At 37.3% G+C, this 18,206-nt stretch overlaps 1 protein-coding gene across 5 annotated transcripts in view; it reads right to left on the bottom strand.

Moving 5' to 3' along the window:
* Nucleotides 1–18,206, bottom strand: part of MATN2 (matrilin 2) — a 67,476-nt gene that overhangs the window by 22,736 nt on the left and 26,534 nt on the right. For all 5 annotated transcript variants that reach the window (XM_032182270.1, XM_032182273.1, XM_032182274.1 and 2 more), the window contains exons 5-8: nt 15,587–15,709; nt 10,606–10,728; nt 5,932–6,054; nt 1,975–2,097 (exon numbers count right to left, since the gene is read on the bottom strand). In XM_032182270.1, the coding sequence (XP_032038161.1) occupies nt 1,975–2,097; nt 5,932–6,054; nt 10,606–10,728; nt 15,587–15,709 (492 nt within the window). The remainder of the gene's footprint in view (nt 1–1,974; nt 2,098–5,931; nt 6,055–10,605; nt 10,729–15,586; nt 15,710–18,206) is intronic.

The following is an 18,206-nucleotide window of genomic DNA, read 5'->3' as shown; positions in this document are numbered from 1 at the left end:
TCTTAAGATAACCGTGCCTCTATATATGACACCAGTGTTGTCATGTCCCCGATGTTTTTCCATTAGGAGTGGTATATGTTAAATGCTAATCCCACTCAGCCACTCATTCAAGACATCCCAAGTGCCAAAACTATTTTCATGGTAGTCTAAAAAACCCACAGTGTCTCAGCAACTCATCTGGAGCTCAGGAATAGGACAAATCTTATTCCTAAATAAATATGAGGGAAGGGATACACTGGCAAGAAGAACCACCATTCAAAATCTCTCAGTTTTATTGCATGGAGGGATTCCAGAAACCACAGCACAGTTTTAATGCTGCTGATGAGTCTCGAACTACAGCCTGGAGGAAAATGACTGAGTGAAATAAAACACCTCTTTTTACTACAAAGGAAAAGGGTTTTTCCATTCGCAAGTTGATAAAACTATTAAAAACATAGTTTGGCTGTTTCTGAATTTCCAGGGGTTCTTTTAGATGAATTTTCAGATAAATTGTTTCTAGCACACCCCAACCTCTATTGTATATACAAGAGTACTAATTTTGCATTACTGTCCCTTTTTTGATTCTTGCAGTGACAGAAGCAAAATCTGCCATTGAGTGGGGCTAAAAAGGGTAATACAGAGACAAAGATAAGGTTAAAGACAAAGGCAGTTTGCCTTTGCAGATTTGCCTCACTTTTCCCAAGATTATCTTTGTATCCAAGATTATTTTTGTATCATTTTGATTTCTGTTAAAACTGTTTTGCCCAAGTGCAAGTAAAGGAGCTAAGTCTGGAGCTACTCCAACATTCAACAAGCTTGAAAAACAATGTACCTCTGCAATCTGCAGAAAAGGTGGCCAAAACTCTCTCATCAAAGACGGTGGTTCCAGGAAAAGTAACCAGGTAAAATATAATCACATTCCTTTCTTCCTGGCCCTTTTAATTTTTTTATTTTTTATTCTTTTTATGTATTTTTTTTTCCAGTGAAGGAGGCAACATGGCCATTTGTGAAACTGCAATGATTCTCAGTGATCATTAGATTTATAAAGGGTGGAGAGCTGTCAGGACAACTTTTGTTTGCTTATTAAGGGCTCCCATGTGAGCAGTAAAGCTCTATGGGATTCACACTTCTGCCCCAGATCAGATGATGCAGTTTGCCTGGGGAACACAAATCTTAAAATGTCAGTCAGACACATGTGTCATGTGACTGGAAAACTGTCCTCAACCACTGGGAGTGTTTCTTCCAAAACTTGCTGAAAACACTAGAATTTACAGCAATGTTGACAAGTGCCTTTTTCCAAGTCCTTTTTCTCTCTGTCTCTGCTTTCAAAACATTATTAAGGTGTTTTTGAAATTCAGTCTGTGAGAATAAATGGAATCATAGAATCACGGAATGGTTTGGGTTGGAAGGGACCTTAAAGACCATCTAATTCCAACACCCCTACCATGTGCAGGGACACCTCCCACCAGTCCATGTTGCCCAAAGCCCCATCCAGCCTGGTCTTGAGCACCTCCAGGGATGGGGCACCCACAGCTTCTCTGGGCAACCTGTGTCAGTGCCTCACCACCCTCTGAATGAAGAATTTCTTGCTAAGGTCTAATCTATATCTAATCTCTTTTAGTTTTAAAACTGTTACCCCTTGTCCTGCTGCTACACTGCCCAGGATATGGTTGGCCTTCTAGGCTGCAAGCACACATTGCCAGCTCACATTGTTTTTTTCATCCACCAGTACTCCCGTATCCTTTTCCACAGGGCTGCTATCTTAGCTCATCACACAGTCTGTGTTCAAGTTTGGGATTGCCCTGACCCAGGTGTTGGATCTTGTGCTTGGCCTCGTTGAACTTCACGAGGTTGACAGAGGCCCACCTCTTGAGACTGTTGATGTCCCTCTAGATGGTATCACTTCCCTCCCCTGAAGGTGTGTCCTTTTCCCTGTATGAAAACAGAAACCTTTCCCAGGTGAGCTGAGATAAAATAGGTTCTCAGAAGACTTACGTGTGCAGGTTTTTAGGTCCTCATTAATGACAAATCCTTCAAAGCACTGGCAGACATAGGAATCATCAGTATTTAGGCACAGATGCTCACAGCCATGATTGCTTTCAGCACAGTGGTCCACTCCTATTGATTTGTGTTAATAATTGAAGAAAGCACATTGGAGTTTTAGGTACATACATTATGACATTGTAGTTTGTGCACAATGCCTTGGCAGAGCAAGGGGAAAAGATCAGTGCAGCTTTTTATTTATGCAGCATTCCCACCTATTTGAACAACCTGAGTTAATTAACAAAACCTAAGTGAAATTAATAAAACAACCCCACACAGCAGACAACAAACTTGATAAAGTGCTTGCCAAATGTCATGAAGGGAAATGGAGGCAGTGTCCTGCCTTGTATTACCCACAGGATCATGCTTTCTTTTAAGGCAAGACTCTTTTGTTCACCATAAAATTTTCTCAGAGAGAAGTAGGAATACCAGTAACTCTTGTAAAAGAAATTATAGCTTCCAGGTTATTTCATAAACAGTACATTCTTTTTCAACAAATGAGCAATCACAAATTAACACTATCCTGCCAACAGGTTACCGCAGTTCAAGCCTAGTGGAGAAAAGATACAAATCATGAGTATGGGAGTGTCTTAACTTGTTCCATTTGCTTTGTTTTCCTATTTCTATTCTGATTCCAAGTCAGATAAAATGGAATATTTATTGACTCTTGTATGAAACTGGTCCACTGAACAGACAGCAAAGCTTTAGAGTGAGATACGTGCACTTGCAAATGTACTATGTAATCTGCTGACGCTGTAAGTATAGAAAAAGCACATTTTAGGAAAAAAGCTTTATACTGAACTTTCTCATAACATTTTATTCACGTCTTGCTAATGGCTATTTTTAGTTATATAGGCCCAAATCACTTTAGCTTAACTTGATCAAAAGTAGTGGAGTTTCCTCAGACACAAACAGAGTCTCATGTCTCTATTTGCAAATCATTTACAGATGTGAACAGGCACGTCTGTAGCTGTCTATATTTAAAAAAAAAAAAATCCTATACTTAACATAAAATTACTTAGTTTTAAATATTGCTGTTTATTAGTTTATTTAACTAGGCAAAGAATTTGCAGGAGTCAGTCCATATTTACCATTATACATAAGGAGAGGTAACATTGGCTTGGACAAGTGAAGCTGAGGTGTAAGTTTTTACTAGCTGAAGCAAGTTCCAGCTGGAACAGTCTCCTTATTCCAAGGGTTTACATCACCATGAAGAGGCTTGTGTAACTTCTCAGAGCACACAAAAAATGTGGAAAAAAAGGAGAAAATAATAATAATAATAAAAAAAGAGTTTGTGAAAAAATGCATCTGTAGCATCTTGGCACCATCTTTTACAATACAAACATCCACACTAATGTGAATTTTAACATTTAAATACTTTGGGTTCTAATGCAGAATCTTTTAACACATGCTCTCAAGGAGTGGAGTACTCACAAAGCAGCTAATTTCCAGGCTTTAAGAAATAGTATAACTGTAAATTTGTTCATCATATTTGCTTCGTTACTTTTTTTTTTTTTTTTTTTAAGGAAGAGAAGGGGAGGGAAAAGAGGAAAGGTCTGTATTTAAAAAAAAAAAAAATAGTGTCTTGGGAAATATTTATTTTTAGATATTCAACTTGTGATAGCCTAAAACATAATTGTTAAAAAGTTCTTGCAACACATCCAAGTGTCTTTAAATATAGCTTTATCACACATAGTTTATTTAAAAATAATTACTCCCTAGTCTATAAACTATTTTTAATTTCAGTGACAGAGTGTTCCTTTGGCAAAATTTATCATAAGTACATCAGGCAAAAATGATACCAATATTTTAGATTATGAGAAAAATGGTTCTCTGGAAAAAAACAACAACAACAGTATCTTCTGAAAACTAGGTGACAGCAAGCGGGCAGTGCTGTTGGTGTCTTCTGGTGCAACACTGGTCCCTCTTTTAGTAGCATTCTTATTAGCAGAGGACACTTTATTAAACAGATTGATGAAAATGCAAACATATAGCAGGAGGAGATTTCTACACATCTCCACATATCAGCATACATTAGTTTTAAGTGTGCTGCAGTTAATAAGCACATAGTAATGATACAGATGTTCCAGAGTAAGCTCTGCCGTTGTGTTTGACACCATGGCTGAACACCTTTTCCCAGTTATTTGTATTGGAGAAGATGATGCTTTAGTTCCATATTCAATCTGGGATCTTGCTATAGCATGACTTCACTAGGGCTGGCTTGGGGTTGCCTTTACAGAAACATAGGTTTGCATAGCTCAAAAAGATCTCAGAAGGGACTCAGGAGCATTTTCTCATTCTGTTCACACCTCACCCCACTGCCGTAACTAGTTGCTGCTGTTCATGAGATACTAATTTCTGCACGTATTGCCATCATGTTGTAGGGTGTATCCAGGATGACATTCGCACACAAGTGACTCTTCCATATTAACGCATTCATGTTCACAGTCATGCTGACCAAAAGCACAGAAGTTTACTTCTGTAGAGAGAAAAACACTGAAGAATTCAAGCCAGTCGTGAGGGTTTCTGAAGTCAAACAGCTTAGAAAAACTCACTTTTGTTAAATGGTACCAGATTCTATGCTTTGGACAGCTTTTGAAACTGCACATCTGATAGTGAGCTGTGGATCTGTGAGTTGACTGCAAATACTTAGTTAGCAAGACTGCACTTTGACTCCATACCCCCACTCCTGTAGTCATTACAATTTATGAACCATGGTGCATAGTGGAGGAGGAATGCCTGGTGCTGGTCACCAGTATTCTTCCTGATTTATAAAAAGGGCATATATGCAAATGTTCTACTTTACAAGTTTATCTCACATGACATTTGTTATAACAAGTTTTGGAATGGGAGCTCAATCCTGAAAATGTCACCAGATTTACAGCCAAATCCAGAGTCCCCTAAGGTTAAGGAAAAGTATCCAAAATGAGAGTTATGATTTGTCTTTAATTCTAAATTAAATCATTGGCAATAAGTATTCCAGGCATTATAGTTCTTTTACTCCTATGCTCACCAAGGCACATCCATTCTATAAAACCCTGAATGTATTAAAATACGATACAGATACTAAAAGCCAGAGTAGTATGGATTGCTGTAAAAACAGCACAGTGTATATAATGATGCTTGATGAGAAAACATCTTTAAGACTGAAAGAAGACATAGTTGTAAAAACAGATAAATTTTATGAGGGTCTAGAAATATAATTATGTTGCTCTAATCAATATTCCTACTCATAAAGTATCAGCACAATTCCTCCCCCACTAGAACTGAGTCACCAGGTCAAGATAGTTCTTTATTAACAGCATTACACTGAAAACTTGCTGAGTTTCTGGACCCCAACTCAGGAAGAGCTGTAACACAAAAGGCTTTGTGAAGGAAATAACATGTACAACTGGTTTGGAACCCTAACATTGCTGAGGCTGTTGATACAGTTTGAAGGAAACTGTATGGGTTTCATGTGTGATTTTAAGTTGCTTCTCATAACTACATTACCAATCCATTACTTTCTCAAAACTAATGAAATACATCTGTCCTTGGCTAACACAACTTAGCAGCAAAGCAAGGTAAAAATTAAAAAAGAAAAAAAAAATTGTGCAACTACAAGACAATGTCAGAAAGTCATAAAATAAGAAACAAACTTTTTGGTTTTAAGCCATTGTGGTTTCTGTATTATGCCTTAAGTTTTCCTGAATCTCTTAAAAAATGTGTAATATACAACCTAGTCTATGAAACAGCAAACTATATATTTTTCCAATAAGACAGTGCCAGTTAAAATTCAAGTTTATAAAGAAAGATTTGTTTCAACCTTTATAATAGAGAAAAATTTCATCCTTTCAGAAAGGAAACCATTCACAGCTGGTTTAAGAAATAAAAGCAGATGAACTTCATTATGTCCAAAGGATTACTCACTTTTGCATGTTTTCTTATCTGGATTAAGTCTAAACCCTTCTTGGCATTGACAAAAATAGGAATCATCTGTATTAACACATTCCTGTTCACAGCCATGGTCCTGAAGAGCGCAATAGTCTGGTCCTAAATGGAAAAAATTGCGTCAGTGAGAAATATAATTCCTCAGATATAAGCTAGAAAAAAAAATTACGTCATTTTCTTTTCTTTATTTTTTTTCCTTGTGTACCATTTAGAACTTTTACCATATTGTTCCAAACTGTGAAAATAAGATTTACCTTTCTGACAAATAATCTGTTATACTAAGGTAGACCTGATATGTATTCTTAATGAATTCTTGGAGAAGACATGTACTACGTGCAGTACAGAAGTTAAAACCTTAAATATTTCTCAACATTTCACAGCTATACACTGCCGCATCAAAATTGCCTATTTATTTTACTCAGAGCAAGTTTGATATGATCTGTAATAAATACACAACCAAGCTTCTGAATGCTATTCATTAGATCAAAACGGGACAACCAGGTCATCAAGAGCATCAGTGTTTTTAAAAGCCTTAAGCGCTTGCTACATGGCTCTTCCATTTAAAATGCTCATCAAAGGAAAGATGAGCAAACTCTAGAAACAGCTGCTACTTTTGTACAAAGTACCTGAGAAGGGAAAATAATTCTGCAGTAAGCACTGGGATATTTACCCTGTAGCACTAAATACTATGAATTAAGTCAAAGAACCTGACATTCACTTAGATGTGATGTCTGGCCATCGCTTAGCTGTATACTAGTGGAATTCACTAATTTATTGTAGGGAAAGAACAGTCTTAATCCTTCTTCACTGCTAAAAATAGATAGATGCGTCAGAAATCAAATAAGTTACATTTTTAATAACATCCGGCACTTTTGAACACTTCATTAAACAACCTGAAAACCAAAATTCAGTGGTTAATTATTATTGCAAGAGATAATTAACTTCCTGAAGCAGGAACTGTCTTTTCTAGTATATGTGGTAACCTAATGCAATCAGGCCTTTATATGTGATGAAAACCTTCACTAATAATAGACCAAGCAGCAATAGGGGCAAAAGTCCTCTTAACAGTTAACTCCGCATCTGGGAATTACCTCTACCTTCCTCACTGACAATCTAAATTTACTGCCCTCTTCTCTTTCTGCCACACGTAGAGAACTCTGCTGGTGTTGGCAGGATTCCCCTAACGAGCCATTTTCCTTTTATTTCATTCTGAGAAATTTGGAGTAATTCCCAGAGAAAATTTGTAAGACATGCAAGACTGTCTTACATGTAAGACATGTAAGACTGTACTGATAACATTTACATTTTCAAACCGGTTTTTTTTTTTTTTTTTTTTTTTTTTTTTTTTTTTTTTTTTTTTTTTTTGTAGCCTTGAGCATTGAAGCTTACTTTCTGTTCTTGAGCAGAAAGCCACAGTTCTTTGATAATCACAAGATCTTGGAGACTGGAGCCCTTGGCCCAGGCCTGCTTACTGATACAGTGATCTGGTCTGGCATGGATGTGAGTCTTGGCTAGTTGGCAACTGTCACTGAGATTCAGTACATAGGCCAAACATGTAGAAATTTATGCTAAAAGTTTTAATTTACAAACATTTTAAATCCCGTGTTCTGAAATTTGTTCCTTCATGTTGTTTATGTGAACTCAAAGGCAGTGTGATTCATATGGGAACTAGAACACACTTTTGCTCTGAAGAGCTCTCATGTCTCAACTTCGTTAGCATCAAAATCTACCCTGTTCTTTTCTTTATGATTTATTTTATTATCAAGGCTCAGAAGATGTCAAGTGTAAGGTAAAGTGGCTTAGCAAGTGTTTGAGCTGTAGAAAATGGTATCAAAAGCCTTACTGAAATCTAGCCAGACCATATCCACAGCCTTTCCCTCATCCACTGAGCATGTCACATTGCTGTAGAAGGAGATCAGATTTGTTAAGCAGGACCTGCTTAACAAATTAACAAATCTGATCTTTGATAGACCCATGCTGACTGGCCCTGATCTCCTAGTTGCCCTGGTAGTGCTGTGATGGCATTCAAGATAATCTGCTCCAGGAGCTTCTTTGCCACCAGGAGTAGACTGACAGGCCTGGATCCTCCTTCCAACCCTTTTTGTAGATGGACATCACATTTGCGAGCCCCCAGTTGACTGGGACCTCCCCTGATATCCAGGACTACTGATAAATGATGGAAAGCAGCTTGGTGAGCACTCCCACCAGCTCCCTCCGTACCCTCGGGTGGATCCCATCTGGTCCCATTGACTTGTCTATGTCTACATGGTTCAGCAGGTTGCTAACAATTTCTTCCTGGATGATGAGAACTTCATTCTGCTCCCTGTCCCTACCTACCAGCTCAGGGAACTGGGTACCCAGAGAACAACTGGTCTTGCAGAAGGCGGCATTAAGTACCTCAGCCTTTCCCACATTTCTTGTCACTATGTTTCACCTTCCATACCCAATAAAGAATGGATATTCTTCTGAGTCCTCCCTTTTCTTGTTTATGTATTTATAAAAACATTTTTATTGTCTTTAACAGCAATAGACAGACTGAGCTCAAACTGGGCTTTGGCTCTTCTAGTTTTCTCCCTGCACAGCCTCATGATACTGTTGTAGTCCTCCTGAGTGGCCCGTCCCTTCTTCCAAAGGTCATAAACACCCTTTTTCTTCCTGAGCTCTAGCCACAGCTCTCTTCGGCCAGACCAATCTTCTTCTGTACCAGCACATCTTTCAGCATGTGGCGACAGCCTGCTCCTGCACTTTCAACATTACCTTCTTGAAGAGTGTCCAGCCTTCTTGGACTCCTTTGCCCTTCAGGACTGCCTTAAAAGGCCAAAGTCTGCCTTCTGGAAGCCCAGGGTGGCAGTTCTGCTAACCTTCCTCCTTACTTTTGCAAGAGTTGAAAACTCTAATTCATGATCATCTTGGATATAAGCTCATGATGGCCTCCAACCTTCACATCACCAACAAGTCCTTCTCAGTTAACAAGCGAAAGATCCAGCAGAGTGCTTGTTGGCTCACTGCCAACTGTGTCAAGAAGTTATCTTCCACACACTCTTAAGACTGCTTCCTCTCTGCTGTGTTGGATTTCCAGCAGACTTCCAATAAGTTGAAGCTCCCCACCGTAACAAGCACTAGCAACTACAAGAATCCTCCCAGTTGCTTATAGAATGTTGCATCTGCCTCTTCAGCTTGGCTGGGTGGTTTATAGCGGACTCCCACTATGACATCTGCCTCATTGGCCTTCCCTTTGATTTTACCCATAAATACTCAACCCTGTCATTACCATTTTTCAGCTGTAGACAATCAAAACACCCCCTTAACATAGAGGGCTAGCCTCCTGCCTCTCCTTCCTAGCCTATGCTTTCTGAATGGTTTGTAGCCATCCATTGCAATACTCCATCAGTATACTTTCAGCAAGTCTGTGGGTGACATTAAATTAGGGATATTATCTGAAAGTAAACAGCAGTACAGAGGAACCTTGATAAACTTCACAACTGGACAAACAGAAGTCTTCTGAAGTTCAGCAAGAAGAACTGCTTGGGGGTATGTCTCTTTCCCTGGATCATAAGGTCAGATGTGCAGTCTGAATTAGATGCTTTCTTTCTAAATGTTAAAATTAAGTGACATAACAAGCATAATATGCACTGTAGTCAATAGGTTAACTTCATCTCTTTCAATAAATGTTGAAATGCCCCTAAGCCTTTAAAAAAAAACACAGAAATGCAGTGCTACAGAAATAATGTTTGTTCACTTTATTAGACAATATGGACTATATTCATCAATGGCATCAGCAGTTTCACTCACCTAAAAACTAAAGGGTTTTGTCTGCTTACAGCTGCAACACTAAAGTTTCATTACCAAGGGCTGCATTTATGAAAAAAGGTAACCAGGAGCATACATTAAAGTTTTCCCTTCACATTTCCTGAAGTGAGTTATGACATTACATACTACAGAGGTTTTAGCTTATTTTCCCAATTAAGGGAAGCTTTAGCAAGAGTATTTTCTGGTCTGTTAGTTCTCTTCCGCTTTATATCCCCCCCAGCTCTGGTAACTTTTGAACTTGTTAGTTCAGTGTCAATCAAGTTTGACAAACAAGGAAACCTCTGAAGTTATTATAAGCTGGTGGAAACATCGAAACTTTATAGAGGCTACTGATCTTCCCAGAGCTTTGGCACAAGTATCAAAGAACTCTCTATTGAGGAAAATCCATAGCAAAATAGGCTGCTGTGTTTCCTCTGATTGTGGAACTACTCACTCTGTTTAATTTTAGGTTGTCTTACAAACCAAGATGATTATAAATTGTCATGTACAAACCAGTTTGTTTATCCAGCTAGGGGGATGATATTCTAAATGAAATATCTGGATAATCAAAGAGAATATGCAAGACAAAGCTTTTGGCTTTTACTATTGAAAAAGGAGCCTGGTCTCATGTTAAATGCTTCCTGTTTATAGAAGGGGCCCCTCCACCTACTCTCTCTCCCTAAAATCCAAACTACCTCCAAAAACAACTCTCATTGCTTTTATGACCTTTGGATTCAAGGGCACTCCAACATTTTCTATACCTAACATATTATTCAGTGTTCCCAGGCACAGTGGGAGAATTACTGCTGAGAACTGGACAGAAAGAGTACATACTGTGCATAATTAAAGCTTATTGCTACTTACTTCTGCAAGTTCTTTTGTCTGGATTTAAAATGAACCCTGGGTAGCATCTACAGTAATAGGAGTCCTCAGTGTTAACACATTCATGTTGGCAACCCTGGTTATCCACAACACAGTAGTCTACAACTGCAAAAGAACAAGAGCAACATATATAATCAGAAAAACAAAATTAGAACTATTACACATAGAGATTATGGTACTAGCTACACACAGTAGTTACAAGAAAAAAAGGGAAAGCTGACATAATTTTTCTCCTGAAGAACCTTTCTGCAAAAAGCAGTGTAATTACTAGTTGGTACATCACATTCATTTGAGTCCCAGATTGTTTCTCCTATCCTGTGAACATTTATCAACTCACTTATTGTCAGGAACCTTCTGAATGTGTTCTCTCCGATCTGAAAACCATGACTCAGTCAGCAACTCTGTTCAGAGACCAGGGCAAAGCAAAGTTTATTTGACTTAGTTTTGTCTTCTGTCTCTCCCAGTCCAGTCCTGGAACTGTTCTGCTTTTCCTTAATTCCCTCAGCTGTATTAGTTATCATTACTTGTTCCAGTAGCCCAAATGCATAGGAAACCTATGGCAATACCTCCTACACTGAAGGCTGTCACGGTACATTTATCCCCCCTACCTTGCTCCAGAATCATCCTGTAGAAATCAAGTGCAGCTATGAAATCTGACAGCTTCAGCTGATTTTCACCACTGATATTTTGCTTATATAATGCCTTTTGTGTGAGAGAAATCAAACATCATAGTTAGTCTAGTCACGTATTTCATAAGTCTGGTCACCTATTACACAAATCTGTATTTGCAAGATAGATTACCAAAAAGGTAATAATATAACACTTCAGAGTTTACTGAGACGAGCCCATTTAAAAGTGCTAAAGGAGTGAAATAAATTATATGATTTTATTTCTTTGCAGTTCGATCTGTTTCTTTACACAGAAAGCCCTAGAAGAAATCAAAGACAAGTCACAAGGCAGGTGTTCTAACCCCCCAAAAGCTTCCAGGCCCACATTAGACAAGTTTACCTAATTCATTCTGCAGAAGACAGCAATGTGCCCAGCTTTACAGACATTTAATGAGACAGCTTCCCCATCTTTGCCAACTGACTAATTTATTTATTTTTTTTTATTGCTCTATATTGTGGATACTCCCAAACTGTTTTTAAGAGGCTGTAAGTTTGTTTTAATTAAAACATTTTTTTTTCTTTAATAGCCTTCCATTTGCAAATAATGCACACTCAGGTGTGCTAAGCTATTTAGTCAAAGTCTGGTCAGGGAAGCAGATAATCCATTTAGTGACCTTGAAAGAGCTTTTTTAGAAAGATTTATTCTTAGGAATAAATGTGTTGAATGAAGTCAAATTAGATTACTTACTGTCTACCATGTGAGACCATTTTCCTGGCAAGTACATTCCTGTTTCCACACTGAATAGCTTCATATAAAAATGTATTTGCTGAATATATTTTTCAAGGATATAATGTGTCATATAATTAGTCAGCTTTCCCCTTAAATTAGTTCTAACCACATGCACATTTTCAAGTGTTTTTAAATACACCGTAATAAATAAGTCAAAGAACATACAATTTCTTTCTATACAGCATCATACCTGGGAAATAGCCTATTTAAATCCCTCCATAAAGTCACCTCCTTCTCTACATTTAAACCCTAATGAACATGCACTTCTACCACAACATCTGTAACTGCCCAGCTAATTATTATGAAGTTGAGAGACAACTGAATGGTTCAACAAGTTTTAGAATGCTTTACTATCAACATCTGAGTAACTATCACCCCAAGCACTTTCAGATGACAATCCCTTCTGGGGAAGGACTGTGCCTTCTTAGGCCTATGCAGCTGGTAATGTACTGTGGACACAAAAGGGAAAAAAAAAAGAAATACCTCAAAATAAATAATTCATACAAGACACTGATTTTACCAGGCTTGCTTTGCTTCACATATATTAATTCTGGGAACCTCTTACTCATAGAAGTAGGTTTGTTGGCCTCTACCAATAATGAGCATATCAATTTAAATAGTGCTTTTCCACTGACAGTTAGGAAGTCAGAATATTCTCTTGACAGTTGCTTTCGGAGATATGTATTATTTATTTCCGCTCCCTCCCCCAGTCCCTTATTCCATGCAGGCTTATCCTTGCAGACTGGCATTAGTAATCTACCTACAATTTAATTTCACTTTCAGCTTCATGTTTCATTTTGGTGGTACTTTCTTAGATAGGAAAGTTGTCAACAGCATGTCAATCAGCAAGTAAGTTGCTGGAGGACTTAAATCTTCCTGAAACGACTGAAAAGAATGATAAATCTACATTTCCTATACTGAAGCACTGCAATCCTGCAGAAAATACATAACATCTGTATAAGACCAAAGCAAAATAATATTTTCTTCATTTATGTTAAGTTTTATTATTTTTATACTTCCTTATTGTCACAAGAGTCATGGGATAGACACCAGAATGTGAACTTTAAATTTTAGCCCACACCTATTTCAATATGAAACTCTTCTAATTAATTCTGAATTAATGATATTTTTAAGCAAGCAAGCAATGAATTCAGTTGTCATCTCCCTGTTTGTTCCACCATGTTTTTCTTCCTTGGAATTAGTTGCTAAGTGATTAGAAGTATCTTTTACATCTAGTTACCAGTTTCATACCCTAGGTGCTCATGTTTCCCTCTGAGATCTGTGAGCAGCACAGGTTACCTTTCTCTAATATTGCTGGTTTACTACTATGATATTTATATATTTTTTCATTTTTTTAGGAGAAATGATTATATTAAGGAGAAGGGTAGAAGAAAGCCTAGGAAGAAAACGTGGCAGAATGAGTAAAGGCATAAGGAGAATGAAAAACAGTGTGGGGTAGGAGAAGAGAAAGCTTATGGAAGACTTGTTAAAAAGTAGAACACAGCCAAAAAATGCAGCAGTACCAGGACTGCAGACAGGTGCCAGCAGCCAAATCACTGCCAGGAGAAAAGAGCCCACACCCAACAGCTGCAGCAGTATGGAGACAGCTCAGCACCAGTGCCAGGGAAGAGAAGGCACCATGGCCAGCAACACCAAGAAGATGGGGATAGCGGGACCAAGATTGAGAGGGCTGTGTGTTTGACAGCATAATGTTGGAAGAAGGGCTCAATGCCACCAAACTTATAACTGGCAGGATTTTGTTCATATGAAAGGCTGACAGTTAACATGAAAAGCTATTTAAAAAAAGGCAAAATGGTAGTACTCTGCTAACCACAATTATCACTGAATAGATAGCTTCAAGTATTGTTTAATCTGAAAATCTGTTCATAACCAGTGTGTTGCAAACACTCAGGCTACTTCACCATTCAATGGTTACTTTAAATGAATACATTGTAAGCTGCTGGTTGTGAGCTTTTATTTAATTATTGCCATCCAGGTAACCAGCTGACAGGTGTGTCAATAAAGCAATTAGCATTGCCTTTGATTCTTAACTAGAGAAATTAGCCCTTCAGAAATGAGGAGGAGAATGTAACAAAATAGCAATAACAGCTGATGACACTAGGCATGAATATCTCAGATTAAATATATGGTAAAAAAGAAGTAGGGATGCAAAAGCCTGCTAAGAGAAGTCATGGATTTTCTCTTTCTGGATACAAACATATCAATAGCAGAGAAAAGTCTGACTGTGAAGGTCATGAGGATTAGGTTAAGGTTACTGGATGAAATTCTGTGGAGTGTTAGATGTAGAAATTTGGGCTATATCATCTAAAATGCCTTCTTGCTTAAGTAACCATTTTTAGCTGCATTTTCAAAACAATTCAATTTGAGAAAGCAGGTTCTTAAAGGGATATATTAGTGCCCAAATTATGCTGATCCTAAATTATGTTAAGGATTGTAAACACTCCTATGAGGATCAAGAGGCTACATGTATGGTAAACATTTCTGGAGAGAAGTACAGTGTCAATGTTCTTTAAAAATGCATTTATTATTCCAAGTCTAAAAAACTTCAAAACCTCATTTGTGTGTCCCATGAGAAACTATAAGCAGAATGCTCAGTTCCATAAACTGTCATCTATTTTGCACCTCAAAATAGGATTATTCTGCAATATAATAACTGTGAAGGTAATGGTTTAGTGGGGACTGTTAGCGTTAGGTCAGAGGTTGGACTCGATGATCTTGAGGTCTCTTCCAACCTAGAAATTCTGTGATTCTGTGTGATTCTGTAATAAGAGACAGGTTATATTATGTTTGTGGTGAATTCCAGAAGACAACATTTTCCTGAAATGTAGTATGGGATTAAACATTTATAAGAAGGGCAATAGCCTAATGTACCAGAATCATCTTAAAAATATTTACTGTGTATAAATGGAGAAGAAGTAAAAAGTGAGATACTTATATGCTAATAGAAAGGGAAGTATGTTTTTGTCCAAAAATTGTTGTACTGTGTTTCCATGCTTGCAGTTTTGAGCTGTCTTAGACCTGATGTTTGCTTCTGTACTACCCATAGTAAAAGTTAAAGACACATATTGGGTGGGTTCTTTTAATGGGGACCAACCATTCCTTAAAGCCATCTTTTCAGAGTTTGAAAGTTCTCTTGGCATAACCACAAAACCAAGTGAGAAATTGTAATAAATTGTCCACTCCCATGTTTTCTTTGTCTAATTTCTGTCTGAAAAGGAACTACCAAGTTTGTCTGTTTTTGTTTGTTTTTGAATGGCCATATATAACATGCCAGTGCCATGCTGGCCACCTGCATGGATCTAAAATAAAACACTAGATGCTTAGTTTCAAGATAACGATGTTATTTTTCTGTGTGAAATTAGTTGGAACAATTTTTCCCAGTCACCATTTTTATGAGTAAAGGCCTACATGCATGTCAATATGTATTTTTCCTACCCCTCATATAGAAGAAAACAACTTTCCAATTGTTGTTTATGGCCAAACTGGACATTAATTTACATTTAATTTTCCTTTGGTTTGTGTCAAATGCTAAACTCATACTCACCAATGCAGTTCTTTCCATTTGCATCAAGTTCATACCCTTCGTAACACTGACAGACGTAAGACCCAGGTGTGTTCACACAAATCTGCTCACAGGCGTGTTTCTCCACAGCACAAAGGTCCTGAGCTACAAGACATAATTGCACGAATATGAAGTCCTTTGCCCTTCCATACTGTACAGGTAGACTACATATTGGAAATAAATTTCAGGAATCTATGAACAGCTCTTTAGAGTTGAGCTCATTTTCACACAGAATGTGCTGATATTCTATCACATAGTGATACTTTTATAACAGCAACAACAACTCAAATCTGAGGAGTTCACTCCTTCAGCTGAAGGCAACAACAGTTACTGGGACACCGGTGTCTAGTGGATTTGCTTGACTGAATATTTCTCTGAAAAACTTAATGGGTGTACTTCTTTTTTTTTTTTTTTAATAAAACTTTTTTTGTATTTGTGTCTTTTTTTTTTTTTTTTTTTTTTTAAATTTGTGTACAGCCAACCCTAATAAATTATGATAAGGATAGAAAGGAAAAGAAAAAGAAAACAGGGCACCAAAAGCCTTTCATTTCCGAGTTTTATCATTTTTCAGTTTTGTGCAACATACCATAGCAAGTTACCCCTCCCAGGCAAAAAACCTCTTGGGAAAAATTTCTACAGCAAATGAGGTCAGTTCAGTTCCTGGTCTAATGAAGCACATTTGGCTTTCTTAACAATAGACTGAAGCTTTCTGAGAACCCCAAGTTTCATCAGTGAAACCTCTGAAAAACAGTACTTTGTGTTGTTCAGGATCAGGCCCGGAGACTGCTCAACACATAATTATCATTTACAGCTGCAAAAAAAAGGCTTTTGGAACACATTTAAGGAAACTAGCCAAGCAAATATGAATTTTCTTTTATAGTGCTCTGCTTCATATCATGCGGCATGATGAACAGCATAAACAGTCGTTTAACTCTCTTGTTCCAATATAAACTCTACCAATAATTTTTTCATCCACATTTGCTCTTTTGTACTACTTTGTGTATAAGATTTGAGTATATCTAGAGAAGAATGAAAGAGATTAAATAACACAAACAGTGTAATGAGTACAGAACAGCCATTATCTGACAAAACCACTCTTCTCTAGACAATTTAGATGAGAGTTGGTAAAATGAGCTATAGTAGGTTTTCATCCTTTGCATGGATGTAAAGCCATGTTAATGATTTCCATCCTTTGCATGGATGCAAAGCCAGCTAAATGACATAAATAAAGAATATTTTAAGTTGAACAAAGGAATATTTTTTTCCTGGCTTTGTTTTGGAAGATGGTCGAGTTACTTTATTTATTTATTTATTTATTTTGATTTTCATGTGGAAGGCAACAAATCACCAAGATAGCATTTTTTTTCTCCATCAGTGCAACACTGAAATGCATTATGGAACAAAACTGCCATCCATTCAAAAGAAAAATGCACCCTTTTCCAGCCTGAAGCAAACTTGTTAATTCATTGCTGATTTAAGCCATTTGGTTAAGGGCTTTTAAGAACTGAATACTGATATGCTGTACTCTCACAACATAAAAAAAAAAAAAAAAGGTTCAGAAAAATGAAAGGAGTATATCTTTAGTGTCATAACATTCATCTTTTATGTACTGCTTAATTTAGCAAGTGATAACATGTATATGTAAGGAAACTATTTGTTCATGAACAAGTTGACAAGTGCATCCAGAAGTTAGATAAATACATCTGTTGTATGTTGACCATGTACTGCACTAAACATAAACATAATGAAGATTTATTTTACTTAGAGGTCCAGTGAGGAACATACTGTCTCTTTGCATGGGTAAAAAATCCAATGCAGCCAATGAAAATCACTAAAATGGTCACAGACTGGGAGTTTTTCTATCAGCATTCTCCAGCTTCCCTCTAGAAATAAGCTGTCCAGTTTGTCCAGCTTCATTCTCCTTTGCTCATGAATGCTGTTACCTCTCTGGGGACTTTTCAGAAATAATGGTCTGACCTTGGTAGACTGCTACCACATCACCTTCCTCCTTTACCAATGATCTGCAGCATCCTAGAACATTTATGGTCAGTTTGATGGCTCTCAATATTAGATTTCCAGTACTATTGCTAAAATTAGCTTACAGTTTGGTGACGTGGAAAAATATCCATTAGAAGTAGGCTACATACACATTGAATGACTCATCCTTTCTACATTTAGGAAACTCAAACCTACTCAGAACAAGTACGTGATATCCTACCATACATGATAGGATATCCTGTGTGATATCATGTGTGATAGGTAGCCAGAGAAAACTACTGTAAGACTGAGTTGTAACTTAAAAAAAGAAAAAAAAAAGTAGAGCAATGAAACAGTAGAATTTGAAAAACCGTACAAAGTAACACATCATGGGCTACTGTGCATGGGTCACTAGTAGGAAAACCACGCACAATTCCAAAACTGTCTTGAAAATTAATCTGTAACATGAAGCAGTGCAGTGAACAAAAAGCTGAACTACTGGCTGATAAAAACTATGGAAATATAACACAACAAACCAGAAGACACAATAAAGAAACATTTTTTCATATTTGCAATTAAAATTCTCTCAATTTTTCTCCATTATTTAAATCTAATTGATTATTTT

Source organism: Aythya fuligula, chromosome 2, assembly GCF_009819795.1.
Source record: "Aythya fuligula isolate bAytFul2 chromosome 2, bAytFul2.pri, whole genome shotgun sequence".
In the NCBI taxonomy this organism is placed as follows: domain Eukaryota; kingdom Metazoa; phylum Chordata; class Aves; order Anseriformes; family Anatidae; genus Aythya; species Aythya fuligula.
This window is presented reverse-complemented; position numbering and strand designations above follow the sequence as displayed.